General features: G+C 39.0%; 2 protein-coding genes across 4 annotated transcripts; one reads left to right on the plus strand and one right to left on the minus strand.

Annotated features, from left to right (window-relative positions):
* Nucleotides 1-11,491: 11,491 nt before the first annotated feature.
* LOC129946327 (transcription factor 25) lies at nucleotides 11,492-15,188 on the minus strand. Of its 3 annotated transcripts, XM_056056465.1 has the most exons (9): nucleotides 15,138-15,188; nucleotides 14,802-14,959; nucleotides 14,259-14,432; nucleotides 13,545-13,723; nucleotides 12,772-13,481; nucleotides 12,399-12,711; nucleotides 12,190-12,339; nucleotides 11,850-12,124; nucleotides 11,492-11,788 (listed from the first exon to the last, which is right to left on the minus strand). In XM_056056465.1, the coding sequence occupies exons 2-9, from the start codon at nucleotides 14,955-14,957 to the stop codon at nucleotides 11,607-11,609; spliced, it is 2,139 nt and encodes a 712-aa protein (XP_055912440.1). In that variant the 5' UTR covers nucleotides 14,958-14,959; nucleotides 15,138-15,188; the 3' UTR covers nucleotides 11,492-11,606. The 3 variants fall into 3 exon arrangements, with proteins under 3 accessions (XP_055912440.1, XP_055912442.1, XP_055912439.1); XM_056056467.1 differs by lacking the exon at nucleotides 15,138-15,188 and having other exon boundaries at nucleotides 11,492-11,779; nucleotides 14,802-15,131; XM_056056464.1 differs by lacking the exon at nucleotides 15,138-15,188 and having other exon boundaries at nucleotides 14,802-15,131.
* Nucleotides 15,189-16,340: 1,152 nt separating this feature from the next.
* LOC129945655 (nedd8-activating enzyme E1 regulatory subunit) lies at nucleotides 16,341-18,435 on the plus strand. The gene is made up of 8 exons (XM_056055498.1): nucleotides 16,341-16,482; nucleotides 16,538-16,702; nucleotides 16,763-17,135; nucleotides 17,196-17,331; nucleotides 17,392-17,522; nucleotides 17,583-17,916; nucleotides 17,997-18,245; nucleotides 18,307-18,435. The coding sequence occupies exons 1-8, from the start codon at nucleotides 16,415-16,417 to the stop codon at nucleotides 18,417-18,419; spliced, it is 1,569 nt and encodes a 522-aa protein (XP_055911473.1). The 5' UTR covers nucleotides 16,341-16,414; the 3' UTR covers nucleotides 18,420-18,435.
* Nucleotides 18,436-20,118: the final 1,683 nt, after the last annotated feature.

Consider the following 20,118-nt stretch of genomic DNA (forward strand, 5'->3'; position numbering starts at 1 on the left):
TAAGTCCAAAAGACTCGACCAAGTTTCATATCAGTTAATTTATAATTTACAAGATTGAATTACTTCTGTAATAATTCCCTACAAACTTTATCTAGGCTCACGATGCATAAACTAACAAATTGTAGGTTGAAATTATGTTTTTTCAATGTCCTGATGTTAAATTTAGTTAAAACCTTGGAATTCATTTCAATCAAACAAAATTTCAAATTAAAAAAAAATAGTGAAACAAAAAAGAGCACAGCACTTTATTTCTATTGCTAGACAATGTTAATCTATTCAGATGTAAGGTCACCCTTAAGACTGAATACATGCGTTCATACATTGTGCTCAATTTTTTGCAATAAAGTTAATTAAGAAACCTTCCCCACCTTTTGAGGTGATTCACATTATTTTTAAAAACCCACAACTTTAATGGATGCAAATGAACTCACATATCCTTTGTCTATGCTTTTTAAGTGTTTCCAACTGTGTTGGAAAGACAAAAAGCTATCTTCTCCCAAAAAAAAGGACAATTAAAGCTTAACCAGGAATGTTTTCGATGATTATCTAAGGTCGAGTTGATTAACCTTTCTTATGAATCTTTTGTTCTTCTTTATCAAGAGGTAATCTTATTTAACGACTTACACTCTCAGCCATTAACTTTGAGTCCTACAGAGACGTGATTTAATATAGATAAACGTTTTATAAAAAGGATAGTTTAATTTTTTAGTGCTGCTTTTAGTTTAGGACAATTTATGGTTAAAAGTTGAAAACCATAAATAAAAGACAACGAATCTCAAAAATATTATGAATTAAATGGGAACTATTTCCATGGACTAAATTTAGAATTTTTCCTTGCTTGTTTTTGACTAATTTAAACGAAAGTAAGAGTTCTTGAGAAAATTTACTCCCGATATCAATTACAGAATTCCATTTTAAACTTTCTACGTTATTCCCGTTTTCATTTTTAAAAAATGGGGGGAAGCATTTTCTCCATCAAGAAGGGAACAGCTTAATGGGGGTATGACATATAACGGAGAAAAGAAGCCTCAAGCACACAAACTCTTAAGTAAACAATTAAGTACTACAAAAACCCTGCGACATCGCCACCTTTAAAAACACAAACTTATACATAAGTCTAAGATTAATTTAATTAGTTTCGTTTATTTTTATGCTGCCTCTTTTATACCCATTTTATCGATTGATACAAAGAATTTCGTTCCTTAACCTTTTTTGTGCGTCGCTATGTTTTTTTGAGTTTGTAAACATTTTAAAAAGTAAGTATGAACTTTGTTCGTATGAAACTTTGGCGGTTTTAAACTCATTGAAAATCATTCAAAAGAGGTCACAAGATCGAATAATGTTAGTGTATTCCACTATAGCGGCACATGTGGTTAATCTTTCTTAACTTTTTAAAGGGAAAATGGGAGGCGATGAAAGTTTTAATTGTTTAATAGTTTTGGAGTTTTTGCATCAATTTCAAATTTGGTGGATTTTTCTTTTAAAGTTTTAATATTGAAAGAGATTTTAAAGCTGCCTTTGATACTATAAATAGATAACTATAACTTTTTAAAGTAGCAGACTTCTTTCAAATACAACAGCGGTATTTGGTATGGTAGAACCTCTTCGCAGCAATTTTAGACAGAAGTTGGTGTCCCGCAAGGTTGCATATTGAGTCCTTTGCTTTTCTCACTTTTTTAGTAACGACATTGGAGACAGTGTTCCAGGGATGTATATTATGGTGATTTGCTTATTGAGGTGCTTTTATATGCGGATGAACTTGTCATTCTTACTGAAAATCCGGTAACTCTACAACTGCAAATTAACAAACTTAACCAATATTGAATCCCTTGGTATCTTCAAATTAATACTTTAAATTCGAAGATTATGGTTTTAAGATCTCATAATCATAATGTCAGAAATGACCGTTCTTGGAACCTTAATAGTGAAAGAATAGTTAAAAAATTTAAATATTTAAATACTTAGGTTTTACAATAACACAAAATTTACATCGGACCTCATAAAGGGTGTCCCAAAATTAACGCAAGATTTGAATTAAATAGAAAACGCCGTTTTTAGTCTTTTGATAGTTATATTTTTATTGACTCGTAAAGTACATAGGATAGGGTTATGTATGGAATAACACATCGGACAAATGGCCTCCACGGCGTTGCATGCACATGCGCACTCCTTTGGTGGACATTTTCCATGATCATTCTGCATAAATGTGGCTGGATTTCGTTGATGCAGCGTTGAATCTCCTCCTTTAATGCACGGGTGGTTGTGGGCTTGTTGACATAGACTTGTGATTTCAAATAACCCCATAAAAAGAAGTCTAATGGTGTTAAATCACACGATCTAGGAGGCCAATTTCGATCACCGAAACGAGAGAGTACACGACCTGGAAATGTCTCATGCAGTAATTGAATTGTTTCACGGGCTGTATGACATGTGGCACCGTCTTGTTGAAACCACATATTGGACACATCAATATCATCCAATTTTGGCAGAAAGAACTGTGTAATCATGCAGCGATATCGAGCACCAGCAACAGTCACTGCTTGACCAGCATCATTTTCAAAAAAATATGGCCCAATTATGCCTCCAGCCCAAAATCCACGCCATACAGTCACGCGTTGTGGATGCATTTGTTTTTCGACAATCACATGTGAGTTCTCCGAACCCCAAATGCGGCAATTTTGGCGATTGACAAAGCCATCAAGATGAAATTCATCGCTTAGGATGATTTTGCTCCAAAAATCAGGGTCCATTTGTTGATGTTCAATAATCCATTCAACGAACTCTCTTCTCTGTCCATGGTCATTAGGCTTCAATTGTTGTGTTAATTGAATTTTGTAAGCATGAAGACACAGATCTTTGGTGAGTATACGCTGTAGAGAGGTTCTTGAAATTTGCAATTCTTATCCACGACGCGAAGTCGAATTGAGTTTCCTGGATTGTCAGCAACACTCTCACGCACTGCTTCGACATTCACATTTGAACGGCTTGTTTTTGGACGACCAGTGTGTTTGGATTCTCCAACGGATCCAGTCTCCATGAATTTTTCAACTAATCTCTTCACAGTTGACGAAGTTAAAACACTATTCCGACCATATTTTGTATGAAATTTTCGAACTGCAGCCGCCAAGCTTTCACTATTTTTGAAATATTCTTTAATAATGAAGACACGTTGTTCTATCGTGTAACGCTCCATTTTTAATAGCCCTATACTGTTAGCTGTCAAATTACTTTATTTTCAGGGTTGCCAACACTTCACTGCACAAATGGCGGCAAACTCAAATCTTGCGTTAATTTTGGGACACCCTTTATAAAAGATAAAACATTAGTTGCGAAATCAGCCATTTACTGCATTTGGTCAAATTTTTTTAATAAGAAATGTATCGAACTGATGGTAAGTTCACTCTGTTATCCTAATGAAGTGTATGGTAACGAAGTATTTGAAGACGTTTAAGCTATCCAGAAATTTCTGCAAACGTGTATTTAAGGTTTCTTTAAACACAAACGGATTCAGGCTCATAGATTTTGCTGCGGGCTGAAGCGTCATGGCAGCCAGTACGCGTTTTTCACACCTCAACATCCACAAAGGAACTGGGACTTCTCCAGATCAATCTACTGTCAACCAGATTGACCATATTGCGATCGACGCTATAGACACGCTTCCAGCATCATGGATGTAAGAACTTTCCGAGGAGGTAACATCGACTCGGACCACTACCTCGTTGTAGCCAAGGTAGCACTTTGAATTTCCAGACCCAAGGCAAAACAGGGAGGTGCTGGTCGAACAGCTACAATCGCCAGAGATCGCCAAATCCTTTTCCGACCGAGTTACAAGTGCTCTGCCGCCAACACAATGTTTCAAAAACCAGTGGCAACATTGCCAAGATGCAATCAGCCACCAACAAGGAACCCCTGGTTTGATGAGGAATGTCGGCAGGCAAATGCAGCCAAACAACAGGCACGCAAAGTGGCGTTGCATAAAAGGACGAGAGCTGCTCGTGAGCTCTATGAGCAGTAGAGGCGAGAGGAACCCGACTTCTGAGAAGGAAAAAGAGAGGGCATGAGAAGCGTGCGGTCGAAAATGTTGAGAGGTTTAAAAGCAGGAATGAAGTTCGAAAGTTTTATGAACAGATGAAACGAAATTCACAGGTACATAAACCTATAACCGAAGGCTGCAAAGACGATAGTGGAACCACAGTCAATGCTGAGAATATGGAAGGACCTCTTCTGCAGACTGTATAACGGCGAAGACGAACTGAATTCCGCTGTCAGGCAGGATGACCAATTCAACATAGACGACGAATGCCAACAATCCCCGTCCTCCCGACTTAGACGAAGTAAAGATTGCCATATCTAAGCTGAAGTCTAATAAATCCGCTGGAGCGGATGGCTCTTTAAAGGAGCTGGAGATAAGTAAGTTAGGAGCATGCACCAAGTTATCTGTAAGATATGGTCGGAAGAAAGCATGCGCGATGAATGGAACCTCAGTATTGTTTGCCCGACCCTGAAAAAAGGAGACCCTCTAAACTGCACCAATTATAGAGGAATCAGTCTACTTAACATCGCCTATAAAACCTTCTCTGCCGTAATATGTGAACATCTAAAGCCCATCGTCAACAACCTGATAGGTCCTTATCAGTGTGGTTTTAGACCAGGAAAGTCCACAGTTGATCAAATATTCACATTACGGCAGATCCTGGAAAAAACCCAAGAACACCAAATCGACACCCACCATCTTTTCATCGATTTCAAGGCCGCATATGACAACATCTACAAACTCGTCCGTTTGTGCAGGATGACCATGGAGAATTCACGCTGCTCCATAAAGGTTGGAAACAGCTTAACAGAACCTTTCGATGTCAAAAAAGGTTTAAGACAAGGTGATGCGCTGTCATGTGATTTTTTTAACATCGTGCTTGAAAGAATAGTGCAGAGCTCAACGGCAACACTAGAGGCACTATCTTTCAAAAGTCTGTCCAATTACTAGCATATACTGATGACATTGACATAATCGGAAGAACTCAGCGTGATGTCAATAGGGCTTTTGTGAGTATTGAGGCAGAGTCGGCAAAAATGCTGTCGTAAACAAAGGACATACAACACCAACGTCTTGGTCAAAACGTCACAATCGACAGACGTAACTTTGAGGTAGTCAAGGACTTCGTCTACCTTAGCTCCGCTGTAAACGTAGAAAACAACACCAGCGCTGAGATCAAACTCAGAATAACTCTTGCTTACCGCTGTTTCTTTGGACTAAGAAAGCAATTGAGTGGTAAAGTCCTCTCTCGAGGGACCAAAGTGTTGCTATATAAGACCCTTATCATTCCCGTCCTGCTATACGGTGCAGGTACCTTGGGTCGCTTCGAGAGAAAAGTTCTTCGTGTGATTTACGGTCCCGTATGCATGGAAGGGGAGTGGAGAAGAAGATGGAACGACGAGCTGTACGGGCTGTACAGCGACGTAGACCTAGCCAGAAGTCTAAAAGTCCAACGACTAAGATGGCTGGGTCACGTAGAGCGCATGGAAACCAATGCTCCGGCCCGGAAAGTCTTTGAATCCACACCCACATGATAGCGCAGTAGAGGAAGACCGCGAATCAGGTGGCGCTCACAAGTGGAAGGTGACCTCACCCAACTTGGAGCGCAAAACTGGAGACATCTAGCTAGGGACCGAGCTATAGATGGAGAAGTTTGTTGGGTGAGGTCCTAGTTCACACAGGACTGTAGCGCCACCTTAAGTAAGTAAGTAACGAGCATTTTCCAACGTCATCCTGATAAGTCGTATCAGTTTGGTAGGGATACAAAAACTCAATATGGCACGGTATAGTTCGTTCCTGTCTACATTTTCATAAGCTGCTTTAAAATCGACGAAAAGATGGTGTGTTTCGATGTTATGTTCTTGGTTTTTTTTTCCAGGAATTGGCGTAGAGTGAAAATTTGGTTCATGGTAGATTTTCCAGGCCTGAAGCCACAGTGTTAAGGGCCAATTACTTCGTCAGTAAATGGCTTCAGTCGTTCACATAATACGCTTGACAAGATCTTGTATGCAATATTTAAAAGGTTAAAGCCTCTGTAGTTGGCGCAGAGACGGTGATCACATTTTTTATAGATCGGACAGATGGTGCTTAAGTCCCACTCGTCGGGCATGCTTTCTTCCGACAAAATTTTAGTAACTAGCTGGTGCATGCTCCTTACCAGATCTGCTTCAGCGTACTTAAAAAAGCTTCGCCTGCAGACCGTCATAACCGGCCGCTTTGTTTGACATCAGCCTGGTGATGGCTAGTTTGATATCACTCTGGTCGGGTGGGTGGAGCTCTAGATCGTCAACCAAATGGATTTGACGTGGTTGCTCGCTGGTTGAATCGTTGACTTCATCACCATTAAGCAGCTGGTTGAAATTTTCTCTTTTTAAGCATTGACTGTGTCTCGACTACAGTATTCCCCTCCTTATCTTTGCGGACTCGAGGGCGGCTAGTGAGTCCAGTTGTTTTCTTTTTGACTCTTCTATAAAAGCTCCGCACCTGTTTTCTGTTTAAACATTCCTGGATCTCCTCGACTTCACTTGGCTTTTTTCTTTCTTCTGAGCAAGCGGTTCTCATTCCTTCTTTTATCGACGTAGAGCTGGTGGGAAGATCGCGTCCTGCTTTGCCGCCACAATCAGTATGCCTTCGTTTTATCTTTGTTTGCCTGGGCACATTCGGAGTGAAATCAAGGGTCCCTTGGTGGCGGCTGTTAGAAACCTAGCACCTCTTCTTCAGCATTTGAAAGGCATTGTTTGCAAAGCTGCCAGTGGATCTCCAGTTACATCTCGTCGGTTGTAGGGTTTCTCGCAAGCTCTAGGGATACTCGGTCGGCAAAGTCATTGGCGGTATCCTCCTGCTGCAGTCTTCCAACGTTGAATCTTCTACTCGTGGTTCTTTTTCGCCTAAAAGCTTCCATGTATATTCGTACGCGCAGTTTAGCACCAACTAGGTAGTGGTCGGAATCTATGTTGGTAGATCTGTACGTCAATGATCGATTTGGTTGCATGTTCTATCATCGGGGGACCGCCAGCTACCTTTGTGGATATCTGGGCGCGGGAAATCGATAAATCACTCATTGAAATTTATGCTTTAACATTATTTCGGTCTTATCACGAGTGTTTCTTCAGTGTTTTGAAAGGAGGGTTAGGTAGATAGGTAGTTAGAAATGGCGATCTCAAGGCAACCTAGCCTGAGATCCAATTAGCGCTGTAGTGCGTCGTTTTGATACCAAAAACTCGTTTGACCTTTGATTGAAAGGGATAGATTGATAGAGAAGCTTCATAGCGATTATGTTAGAGCCATTTTGTCGCACTGAGAAAAAAGATTAGGTCTCTAATCTTTGTCTCAGATAGCTCATCGAGTTCTTGAAAGAATGCTTTTCTAAAGCATTTCATTCTGGTGTTTGCCAAGGCAGGACATTTGCAGAGGAAATGGATTAAGGTTTCACTTTCTCTTTGGTCATTACAGCTACGGCAAAAGGTGTTGTAAGAGATACCCAACTTCTCTGCATGAACTCCTATAGGCCAATGTCCGGTACAAACCGCAACAATCCTGGCTGTGTCTTGCCTTGGCCTGCATAGAAGATCGTTTGTCCGGGTTTTGTTATAGGTGGGCCATATCTTCCTAGATATAATGCAGGACTCAGAAAAGATCCCAGAACCAACTCCTCACTCCATCTTTGAGCCGTCAGTAAAGATAGTTGGTGATCCTCCCAATCTTCTCTAGATGGGAATATAACCTTAAAACCCTTACTAAGGCTCAAAGTAGGAGTGCAGTCAGTGTGTACCGAGATAATATCTGAGGGAATCAATTACTGTGACCATAAGGTTTTGACAACCAGCTGTTTGATTCCTTCAGCCTAATAGCGCTGCAGGAAACTATGTATTTAATAAAAAGGTCGATTGGTAAAAGATCCAAAATAACGTCTGAACCTTCTTTAGCTTATCAATATTATAGGCTTTGCTAAGAGCAGGCCACCACACAATCGAACCATATGTTAAGATTATACGTACTACGCCTGTGTTACTTTGGGTAACTCCTAGTTCACACCTCGTGGCCCAGTTGCTAACTTTCTTCAAAGCTGACTCCGTGCTTTCACTAATCACAGAGGTGTACTTTCCTGACACCAATAGCACCAAATCATCCGCGTAGGCTACCGCCTTCACTCCACATCTCTCTAATTTAATGAGAATCGTATCCATGACCAGAAGCCATAGAAGAGGCGAAAGAACACCACCCTGGGGTGTTCCCCTACTCACGTGTTTTGTTGCGATTGTATTGCCTAGAGAGGCTCGAATCTTCCTACCACTGAGCTTGGAAATAATCTATTCTCGAATGAAGTCTTCTACACCGAACTTAACGAGCGATTCTTCTATGGATTCTGTAAGGACGTTGTTAAAAGCACCTTCTATGTCTAGGAAGGTGGCAAGAGTAAATTCTTTATAATGGATTGTTTGTTCTACAGTACGCACTACCTCATGGAGGGCAGTCTCCGTAGATTTGCCCTTAAGATAAGCATGCTGAGAGCTTTCGAGAGGTCGTCCAACTAGGATTTCTCTAATATGGTAATCAAGAATGCGCTCCAAGGTTTTAAGCACAAAAGATGTTAAGCTTATTGGTCTGAAATCCTTCGCGGATTCGTGACCTCTCCTACCCACTTTCGGGATAAAAACTACTTTGAGAAGGAGACATCCTTTGAAAATTTGTTCCAACCATGGAGCTGCCACATCATGCAACTTTTGAAGCATAACTGGCAGTATGCCATCCATGCCTGGGGATTTATATGGAGAAAAAGTATTGATGGCCCACAAAATATTTTCTCTGGTTATAACGGAATTTACTTGCTCCATATGAGCTACGTTTAGCTCTGTGGTTTCAAGCGATTCGGGGTTAGGTTAGGTTAGGTTAGAGTGGCTGTCTAGATATCATTGACACACGTAGACCTCAAGGGTCCATTTCCATTGTGATACCACTAATGAGGTTACTCATGGGAGAGTAATGAATTTAAACAAACCATTTTGTGCTTTTAATAAAGTTAGAGAGACGTTTTGTGTCAATATTTGCCAGTTCACTGGTATTATCGAAGAAGGGATTACCGAGAAAGTAATTCCTTCTAATGGAGAGTGCTGGACATGTACATAGAAGGTGTTGGACTGTTTCCTCTTCCTCCTCGTCCATGCAGCTTCTACAGAAGTCATTTGTGTAGACCCCTAGCCTCAGAGCATGTCTACCTATGAGGCAGTGTCCCGTTATTACTCCAATTGTAGAGCTTATACTTTGTCTGCTTAGTGATATCAAGCCTTTTGACCGTTTTAAGTCAATACTTGGCCATATTTGCTTGGTTGCCAGGCAGGTGGTACTTTGTGACCATCTAGTATTTGTTGTTTCTAAAGCATATTGCTTGAGAAGATATTTGCATGTAGCAAGTGGTGTTCCTATATTATGTTTTTGTCTAACATAAGGCAGAAGTGTTCCGTTTTTGGCGAGCTCATCGGCTTTGCAATTTCCCGGAATGTCTCTGTGGCCCGGCACCCAAATGAGGTGAATGTTAAACTGTTCCGTCATCTCCTTCAGAGATGATTGACAATCGTGGACTGTTCGAGAGTTTGTGGAGACAGACGCGAGAGATTTAAGAGCGGCTTGGCTGTCCGAGAAGATTCGTATATCCTTACAAGATATAACGTTTTCTTTGAGCCAGGATAGTGCTTCTTTAATCGCCATTACTTCTGCCTGGAATACACTACATTGATTGGGAAGTCTATAGGATAGACTGAGATTCAGTTGTTCTGAAAAGATACCACTTCCAACTCCGTGATCGGTCTTTGAACCGTCAGTGTAGAAGTGTACCGCATCGCCTTCCAGGGGTCCTCTTCTTCCCAGGAGGATCTTGAAGGGATGGACACATGGAATCTTTTACCAAATACCATTTTTGGGGTGGTATAGTCTAAGCGATCTGGGATAGATCTGAAATTGTCTAGAATGGTTGTAAGTCCAGTATTGTTACTGGTCCATTGAGAGGTGGCTCTAAGCCTTACACATGAGTTGGCAGCCACCTTTTTAGAGAAGATGTCAAGTGGTGTTAGGTTTAAAAGCACTTCCAGTGCTGCGGTTGGTGTTGTGCGAAGTGCTCCTGTGATGCACATACCTGCTGACCGCTGGACTTTAATGAGTTTATTTAGATTTACCATCTTATCCAGTGCAGTCCACCATACGACGGCTCCATAAATGAGTATCGGCCTGATTACCGAAGTGTATAGCCAGTGGGTTATTTTTGGGGAGAAGCCCCATTTTGATCCTATGGCCTTTTTACAAGTAAAAAGCGCTACAGTAGCCTTTTTGACTCTTTCATCAATATTTGCCTTCCAATTTATTTTTTTGTCTAAAATGAGGCCCAAATATTTAGCTTGGTCGGAAAAGCTTAATGGTATTCCTTTAATCTTTGGTGGGCTAATCTGAGGAATTTTATATCTTCTCGAGAAGAGTATTAATTCTGTTTTGTGTGGGTTGACGTCCAATCCACATTGATTAGCCCATGCGATTCGGGGTTATCACTCTCGCAACCCGGAAAGTGCGTCTTCATCAGTAGCTCAAGAGATTCGGCTGGAGAAACTGTCCAGTATCCATCAGGCTTTTTTAGAAATGAAGGATTACAATGTTCCTTCGATAAAACTTTGCTGAGGCTTGCGGAGTCCTTTATGTCTTCGATTGATTGATAATATTCTCTCCAGCCTTGTTTTTTTGCTGATGACAGGGCTTGTTTGTAAATTTTAAGAGAGTCTTTATACGGTTGGTAAAAATTATGTTTGTGGCAGACATTGAGAATTGTCCTCGTCATTTTCCTAAGACTCGACAGTTCTTCATTCCACCACGAAGGAAGGGTTTTACGGCTATATTTAACTGGGCAAGAGACTCTAAAAGCTTTACTTATAGAAGTTTCAAAGGTTTTCACCTTTGATTCAAGGTCTCCTATCGATTCAGTGAGATTCGGTAAGGAGGGTTAAGACAATGTGAAATTAATGGGGACTATTGAAAAACAAATATATTTAGCTACATGACAAATTTCTTCTACATCTGCTTCACATTACTTTTGAATTTTCAAGAACCAAGAACCAAGAATTCCAATTTTTTCAAAGAAAACTTGTTTTTTTTAGATTCTAGGATTTAAAGCGTTTTTTTTTTCTTTTATTATTCGGAATAAACTTTAATAAATTTCGGTATTTCTAATAATTTGTTTTTGTCTGTATTTTGTGTCTGTGTGATTATTGAATACATAATAAAAGATTATATATTTTTTTATACTTTTAAAATTTGATAAAGATAATAATTTGTTTAATATGAATCAAAACATGATATAATTTATATCCTATATATATTTTTTATGGTAAATATTAATAAACTTTATGCTTAGAATCTAAGTTATGTATGTTTGTTTGTTTTTTGTTGTTGTGTAAATTAAGTTGAAAAATCAAGTAATAAACATAAGAAACAAAGCAGATGTTATTCTTTATTTTTAAAATACACAAAAATGTTTTAAAATAAAAAGATTTTCCAAACGACAAAAAAAAAGATATATAATATTATTGTAAACTTAATCAAAGTAATCACTTGTGTCCTCTTCGGAACTGCCATTCTCCTCGACATCAGCATTTTGGGATTGGGTTTCGGTGATGTGGAAGCTGGACAGGTAATCTCGCATCGCATCCACAACTGATGTCAATGATCTTGTCAGTTCACGGTAAGAGGCATTCACTTCTGCTTCAGCTGCGTCATCTTAATTGAGTTAATAAATCTGAATATCGAGAATTCCGAAGCGCTTTAAAATTGTACTCACTTTCAGCGGCGGCATTTTCCAAATTCATATTCAACTCCTCCAAGTGTCTGTCTACTTGTGCAACTTCATCGTCAACTGCTGCAGCGGGAGCCGGTAATGCAGCGGCGGCAACTGGCAATCCTATTCCACCGCCAACTATGCCACCCGCGGCGACTGCTCCAGCAGCTCCGGCTGCATTTTGTTGGGCCCGTAAATTGAATGTTGGCAAAAGTGATTGGAAAAACATGGAAATCGAGCGATTGTTTTCTGTTGTGGGACTGCTACTTGAAGATTTCCTTTAAATTATGAACACATCCAATTAAATATTGATCACGAATGAAGCTGGAAAAATTCAACAAACCTTTCATAAAAGTTGATGGATTCCAGCGGGGGCAGTGGATCATACAGATTGATTTCTTTTTCTCCTGCTACAAATTGTGCCAGTGGAACCTTCTTTCCATAATCAGACAGAATGACGTGTCTGAGTATGGGTCGGGGTGGGGAAACATATCTGGGAAAAAATACGAAATTTTGAATCGTCAAACTCAAATGAAAAAAACAAAAACAAACCTCTGTGATCGTTTAGAATTGTAATCGTTCACAATTTCGTCCTCTTTGTCGACCCTATCCAAAACGGTGTTGACATTTCTTTCAAGCCAAAGCAAAACACTCGTATCCCGCCAAACGACCTTGGCTCGGCAAACATAGAGCGACACCAATTGATGCAACGCCGGCGATTGACTTCCCGAAACTCCAGAATTAAAGTATGAAGCTGCAATCACACGAGAATCGGTTTGAACGGAAAGTTCGTCCAACAGCGGTCTAAGTACACCGGGAAACATGAGCAGCGCATACTGCAGAGCCTTGTCTGCTTTCTCACAGTCTGAAAACAAACAACATAAGTAATCGAGACTCTACACGAAAATCCACTGCCCAAGCCCACCTCCAAGTAAGTAGAACAAAGCCAAAGCATATGAATACGCCATATTGGGCAGCTGCGATAGATTCCTCTTAGCATCCCAATCCTCGTAGAATTTCACCAGCCAGGCATATTGCTTACTCCGCAGAGCATAGTAATCTATAATGAGAACCATTGCGAGTGGATCAACATCAGGATTCAAGCTCAGTATCAGCTTTGAAAGTTCAAATGCGGTTCGACAGCACGATCTTGCCTCAACATACTGCGCCTGTTTGAAGAGCACTATGAAAAAGCCCCGATTCTCTTGCCGTTTGTAATCCAACCGGGAATTGCCCGACACTAGACTGAAACTCGGGTGCAGTGATGTTTCCAGCACCAGCACAGCTCGCTGTATTAGATCCGATGCCATTGCAGTGTCATCTGTGATTTTACACATTTCACTCAGCTGAATCAATGTGTCCACGTGATAGGGACAGCGTGTGAATAGATTCACAAGTTGGTCCGAATCGGTTGTGTCCAGAGCGGTGAGAAACATATTCTGCACTCCCTGATAGAATTGACTATGCTCAAAGGCGAACCATTGAGTTTTGTCATTGCCCGATGATGCTTCGGTGTTTTCTGGTGGGGCGCATGGTTTCATGGTGATTATGTTCTTGGTCAGTGGTGGCCAACTTTCTTTAGCTGTCACCAGGTAGGTTGACTTCAGAGTCAACTTTTGACGACCTCGCTTGTTCCTAAGGAGACAAAAAAATAAGGTTAGATTGCTGTCTAACTTTTTGTGGGAATTTTTTGCGTACTCAAGTTTAACAACACGTTTACCAAATGTGCGACGCATTTCATTAAGCGGATGAAGGTTTTTCAACTCAACCGAAAGTAAAGTTTTGTCTAAGTCGACACGAGTTGCTGTTGCAGTGTTTCCAGGCTCACAAACCTTCCCAATCAATGAATCAATGTCGCTTAGATATTTGTCCGTTAGCTGCAAGTTAAGAGGAAGACAATACAATTTTTTGGATAAGATATAAATTTTAAATGCCCCTTTCGAAGTTAAGGCCATATAGCAACAAAATACCGCCAGATGGAGTTAAATTTATGTTGAAAGAATCTTTTATTGGCATAGAATAAATTCAAAAGATGTAGATTAGGACTTGAAAGAACACCATTTCCTAAACTAATCCATCTGTGTATTCAATGTTTTCCGAAAGGCGAACAAAAAATGAAATTGCATTTGACCTAGTTCAATTGTGCCTCCTTTATCAACACTTTTCTCCGGATACAGGTGTGTGTAGTGTTTCTAGGCCTATGTACATTTTATCTCTATCAGTTTACCTACAACTGGGTCACTGAACTACAAAGGTTCTTACCCAGACGGAAACTTCAACTGCAACTGCATATCTCGATAATAGACATGCACAATATTTGACGAGAAAAAAAGGAATCATTTGTTTTTTTTTTACCTGGAGAACCAGGATAACAAAAAAAAACTTAAAGAGCTTAACAAGCGGAAAACTTACATCGTTATCCTCACTGCTGATATGATTGCCATGATGTTTAGCGCTTTTCTTCTTCCTCTTCTTCTTTTTCTTCTTGGAAATTGGTCCCGAGGGGAGATTAGCTGCTGTTGATGCATGCTCCGTCTCGTTGTCGTCCTCCTTCACTTCGCTCTCTGAGGGGCTTTGTTGATTCAGCTGTTTTTGTTTAGTTGTTTTTGTATTAAAAAACAAAAATAAAGAAAAACAATTATAATTATTTCATAATAAATACTGAAATGTTGGCATTTTTAGGCATAAATTAAAGACTAATCTTAGTCGTAATGTTTTTTTTGCGTTTTTTTTTTGCATTTTTTTATGTGAGAAATTTAATCTGGAGCATGCGAACTAAGCGACAGTTCCTGTGAATTAGTTTGAGCCGCATTCCAACATTTGTGTACATTTTTTTCCTCCATATGTCCGGGGTACTCCATGTGGATGCAGAAACAAAAAAAAAACTCCAGATTGTTTTCTTTTTTCATCAACTGATTGCGTTTTGGGTTGAGAAATAGAATTTCAAAAACTTACCAAATCAAAGGGATTCCTATTCAATTGTCTGCGCTTATCGTATGTTGCCAAATCAATTTCATCCGTATCGTCGGATCCCTGATCTTCGATCCCATCATCAGGCTGGAGTTCCAAGTCATTATCGCCTTGCAGCTTCTTGAGGACTCTTGACGACATTGCTTTAATTGTTTATATGGGAGAAATTTTGTTTCTTTTAGATTTTTATATAATATTGAATCACTTAAATAATTTTGTTTGCAATTCAATGAAAGTATATTCAGATTTAAAAATTAAAAATAGAAAACAAAATCGATATGAATTTTGAGAAGAAAAATTTGGATGAAAAATTTCTCGCACCTTTCTTTTATTGCTGTCAAAATGGACACCTCAGAATTTTGTTTACTAAACTTTTAGATGGGTAAGAGAAAATTGTAGTAGATTGTAAGAAGGTTCAACAACTGAAGTTAAGGCCGTAAACCAAATGGAATATGTTTTGTACCAATAATTATTAATTCAATTTTTTGCAAAAGATTTTTCATCTTATTTTTGGTATAGCCTTCAAAGGTTTTGTGTGTTGTAAAGGTTTTTGAATATTGTTAACTTCCTTTATATTGTTTTTTTTTTTACAACTAGGAGGCTTTTTCACAAGTTTGACTGATTTGGTGCTCAAACGTTTTAATCCTAGAAATATCTTTAGGTTTTCGGTCAAAAAAAAAATTGACTCAAGTGCCACGAAATGACAAAATTAGTTTATTTTTGTTTGTAAATAAAACTAGGAACTTCTGGAATTATATCAGATATACGCATATTGTTCAACGAACTGTCAAAAGGAATATTCTTGTAATATGCGTCAGTCTAAAAACAAAGTTGATTTGATTTAAACAGGAATTAACTGTCAAAATTTGTATAGGGATTTTTTGTGCAGAGAAGTTACATTTTTATGCCACAACTAAAATGGTGACATGATAAATTCAGAATTTTTTTTTTGAAGTTTCACAACAAAAGTAAAGCCAGTTATTAGAACAAAAACATTAATTTATTTTAGCAATAATTTTGTAGGGGTAAACGAGTGACTAAAACTTATAATTTTCTGCAAAGGAGATATTTATCTCTTAGGATGAATACCTACAAAATGTAGATGGAATTGTTTTCTACAGAATTCGAAACCTTATCTCAGAAAATACATGTGGAAATTGGAATTATAGACATAGAAACGTCATTTCTGCTTTGATCGTGACATTTTGAATAATCATCTTTAAAATCCCACAGTTGAAAATTCCATACTAGAAAATATGTCATAGTTTACATTAAACAAACGGTTATAATTTGAATTACTCAGAAAAAATTCAACTCCATAACTTCTCATTATTATTCGCTTAATTAAATCAGTTTATTAGCTTAAGATGTCTGCAAATGTGAATAAAATAAGTTTATTCCTTATAAATTCATGTTATCAAGAATCTAGTATTAGCAAACCTTAAAACAGTATTCATTTTGATATGGCAATTCTATTTCTTATAAGAAATACAAGATTTTCTATTGTACTAGATTGTGAAATGACAATGACAAACAGCTGTCATTTTTCGCATCAACAAAATTAGAAATTGTGCAAAACGAAAAGAAAATCTCAAAAAATGTCCTCACCAGCACCAAAATCTCCAGAATTATCGGATAAAAGTAGGAAATATGATCGTCAAATAAGGTAAAATGCACTACAAATAAGTCAATCATTAAATACCTAACAATTCCATCACTAGACTTTGGGGTGAAAATGGACAGAGTCTCTTAGAAAGTGCAACAGTCTGTTTAATCAATGCCAATGCAGTTGGATGTGAAATTCTTAAGAGTCTTGTTCTACCCGGAATCGGTGGTTTTACAATTGTTGATGGATCGGTTGTAACTGAAGAAGACATCGGAACAAAGTATGAACTAAATTTCTACAAGAGAAAATAAGTTAGTGGGCATTTACTTGGGGATTTTAGTTTCTTTTTAGAACAAACCAGCGAAGGACAATCGAAAGCATCGCAGTGCATGCAATTTCTACAGGAACTCAATGCGGATGCAAATGGAGATTATGTCGATGAGAGCATTGAGTTCATTCTGAGTAATCGTCCGGAATTTTTTAATAATTTCAATGTTGTGATTGCATCTAATTTGAATGAGAAAACTCTACTAAGTCTTTCGAATAAGCTGTGGGATGAAAAGATTCCTTTTATTTATTGTCGTTCATTGGGATTCTTTGGATCGATTAGACTGCAAGTCAAGGAACATTGTGTCATTGAATCACATCCCGATGACAGAATCTATGATTTGAGGCTAGAGAAGCCGTTTCCTACTTTGAAAGCTCACTTGGAGGTGAGAATTGATTTTTAGTGACTGATTGGGTTAGAACTCTTTGTTTTTTTCTGTTTATAGTCCACACCACTTTCTCCGAAAGTACCCTGGTTGATTGTGTTAAATAAATTTCTATGCGATTGGAAGAACAACAACGATGGGCGCATTCCAAAGACATACAAAGAAAAAACCGCCCTCAAGGAACTTATTCAAAGTGGTGAGTATGTTTTTTAGGAGAAGGAGATAATGGGTTAACCTAAATGTCTCTCCCTCTCAGGTATTTCGAATGACGAAGAAAATTATGAAGAAGCAATAAAAGCTGTGAACACTGCCTTCGGCGCTGGCCTAGTTTCGCCAACAATTAAAGCAATTCTCGATGATGATGCATGTGAAAATATCAACAAACAAGTTAGTCTCCGTTTTCTATTAAATTTCTCACTAATTCTGTTAAACGGTCTCTTACTCTAGAGCTCTCCATTCTGGATAATGGCGAAAGCTTTAAAAGAATTCGTTTTCAATGAAAACGACAATTACCTCCCTCTGCCAGGAGTGCTTCCCGACATGACAGCCAACACCGAGTCATACATCAACCTGCAAAATATCTTTCGCCAGCAGGCATTGCATGATGCTGATAATATTTATCGGAAATGCCAAAACTACTTGAAAGAATTGGGTCTACCACCAGAAACAATTAACGATAAAACGGTTCGTTTGTTTTGCCGTGAAGCGGCTGGTTTAACGGTTATTCGTGGTAGCAAACTTTCCGACGAGTATGAGAAGTCGAGTAAGATTGTTAATATTGGTAAAATCATTTGCAAACCTTTTAAATGTCCACATTTTAATTTTGAGATTTTCTTTGCATTTCGTTTTTGGGTCTCATAGTTGATAACTTCGAGACACTAGGAACTCTGGCCGAGTATTATGTAGGGTTTCTAGCCTACGAACGGTATCAAACGGAGTTTGGAAATATTCCTGGTGAATTGTATGTGGAAAATGATACGTCGAAGCTTAAAGGAATTGCAAATAAAATGTTGGCAGATTGGGCCGTTCACGGTCAGGTTAGTGATGATTTAATTCATGAAATCTGTAGCTATGGAGGCTCGGAAGTTCATACCGTGTCAGCATTTATCGGTTAGTTTTTTTTAAATAGATTTGTTAGTGAATATTAATCAAATTGTTGATTTTTTTTTAGGTGGATGTGCAGCTCAGGAAGTGATTAAGCTAATAACCAAACAGTATATACCAATTGATAACACATTTTTGTATAATGCTATAACCTCTGAGACAACAACAATAAAACTATAAATGATTATTTAGTCAATATGTCTTGAAACTTATTTTGACAAAAAGTACTTTGCTTTGAGAAAACGTAAGAACTTCTTTTTAGGTGGAAGATCAGTTTTTTTGAGCATCACTTCAAAAACTTGGGAAGAATTGAACATTTTAATATTATATTAAATTTTTGAAGGACACCATGAAAATGCCAAGGCTTACAAGAAACGTTAGGCTTTCAATTGAAAAACAAAAAAAATCAATATTTTTGTTGCGATTTGAATATACTTACTTACTTACTTACTTAAGGTGGCGCTACAGTCCGGGCGGACCTGGGCCTCAACCAACAAGCGTCTCCAGCCAGCTCGGTCCCTAGCTAGCTGTCTTTAGTTTCGCACGCCAAGTTGGTTGAGGTCCTCTCCCACCTGCGTGCGCCACCTGAGTCGCGGTCTCCCTCTACTGCGCCGTCCCCCGGGATTGGATTCGAAGACCTTCCGGGCTGGAGCGTTGATGTCCATCCGCTCTACATGACATAGCCATCTAAGCCGTTGGACTTTAATTCTGCTAACTAGGTCAGTGTCGCTGTACAGCCCGTACAGTTCGTCTTCTCCTCCATTCTCCATTTATGCGTACGGGATCAAAAATCACCCGAAGAATTTTTCTCTCGAAGCATCCTAAGACGCTCTCATCTTTCTTTGACAGGGTCCAGGCCTCAGCGCCATAAATGAGAACCGGGATGATGAGTGTCTTATAGATGGTGATTTTAGATGCTCGAGAGACGACTTTACTTCTCAATTGCCTTCTAAGTCCAAAGAAGCGGCGATTTGATTTGCAAGAGTTATTCTTCGTTTGATTTCAGCGCTGGTGTCGTTGTCTGCATTAATAGCGGTGCCTAGGTAGACAAAGTCCTTAACTACCTCAAAGTTATAGCTGTCCATGGTGACGTTTTGTCCAAGACGTCGTCGTTCAGTGTACTTTTTGATGACAGCATATACTTGGTCTTGCCCTCATTCATAGAGGAAATATATTATTATATATTATTATTATTAAATATATTATTATTAATGATAATATATTTCCTCTATGCCCTCATTGACCACTAAACCCATCTTCTTCGCTTCCGTCGCAATGCTCAAAAACGCTCCACTGACATCACGCTTTGATCTTTCAATTATGTCAATATCATCTGCGTATCCGAGTAATTGGATGGATCTTTGAAAGATTGTGCCTCTAGTTTTGACGGTTGAGTATTGCACAATTCTTTCCAGAACGATGTTGAAGAAGTCACATGACAGTGCATCGCCTTGTCTAAAACCTTTTTTGACATCAAATGAATCGGGTAGATCTTTTCCGACCTTAATATTCTCCATCGTCATTCTGCACAAACGGATAAGTTTGACAGGGATGCCAAAACTAGACATTGCTCGATAGAACTCTTCCCTATAGATGCTGTCATACGTGGCTTTAATATCGATAAAGAGATGGTGGGTATCGATTTGAAGTTCCTGGGTTTTTTCCAAGATCTACAGTAGTGTGAATATTTGGTCGATAGTGGACTTTCCTGGTCTGAAGCCACACTGATAAGGACCAATCAGGTTGTTGACGAATGGCTTCAGACGATCACATAATACGGCAGAGAGGATCTTATACGCAATGTTAAGGATACTGATGCCTCTGTAGTTGGCGCAGTTTAGAGGGTCTCCTTTCTTATGTATCGGGCACACTATGAATA

This window comes from Eupeodes corollae, chromosome 2 (assembly GCF_945859685.1).
Source record: "Eupeodes corollae chromosome 2, idEupCoro1.1, whole genome shotgun sequence".
Lineage (NCBI taxonomy): Eukaryota > Metazoa > Arthropoda > Insecta > Diptera > Syrphidae > Eupeodes > Eupeodes corollae.

Bases quoted from the DNA above. Each gene is read 5' to 3' on its own strand.
- LOC129945655 (XM_056055498.1), top strand. From the start codon at position 16,415: ATGTCCTCACCAGCACCAAAATCTCCAGAATTATCGGATAAAAGTAGG. The intron at 16,483-16,537 runs GTAAAATGCACT...TTCCATCACTAG, and splicing joins AAATATGATCGTCAAATAAG to ACTTTGGGGTGAAAATGGAC. The intron at 17,332-17,391 runs GTGAGTATGTTT...TCTCCCTCTCAG, and splicing joins CAAGGAACTTATTCAAAGTG to GTATTTCGAATGACGAAGAA.
- LOC129946327 (XM_056056465.1), bottom strand. From the start codon at position 14,957: ATGTCGTCAAGAGTCCTCAAGAAGCTGCAAGGCGATAATGACTTGGAA. The intron at 13,482-13,544 runs GTACGCAAAAAA...TTGTCTCCTTAG, and splicing joins AAACGTGTTGTTAAACTTGA to GAACAAGCGAGGTCGTCAAA. The intron at 12,340-12,398 runs GTTTGTTTTTGT...ATTTTTTCCCAG, and splicing joins AATTCTAAACGATCACAGAG to ATATGTTTCCCCACCCCGAC.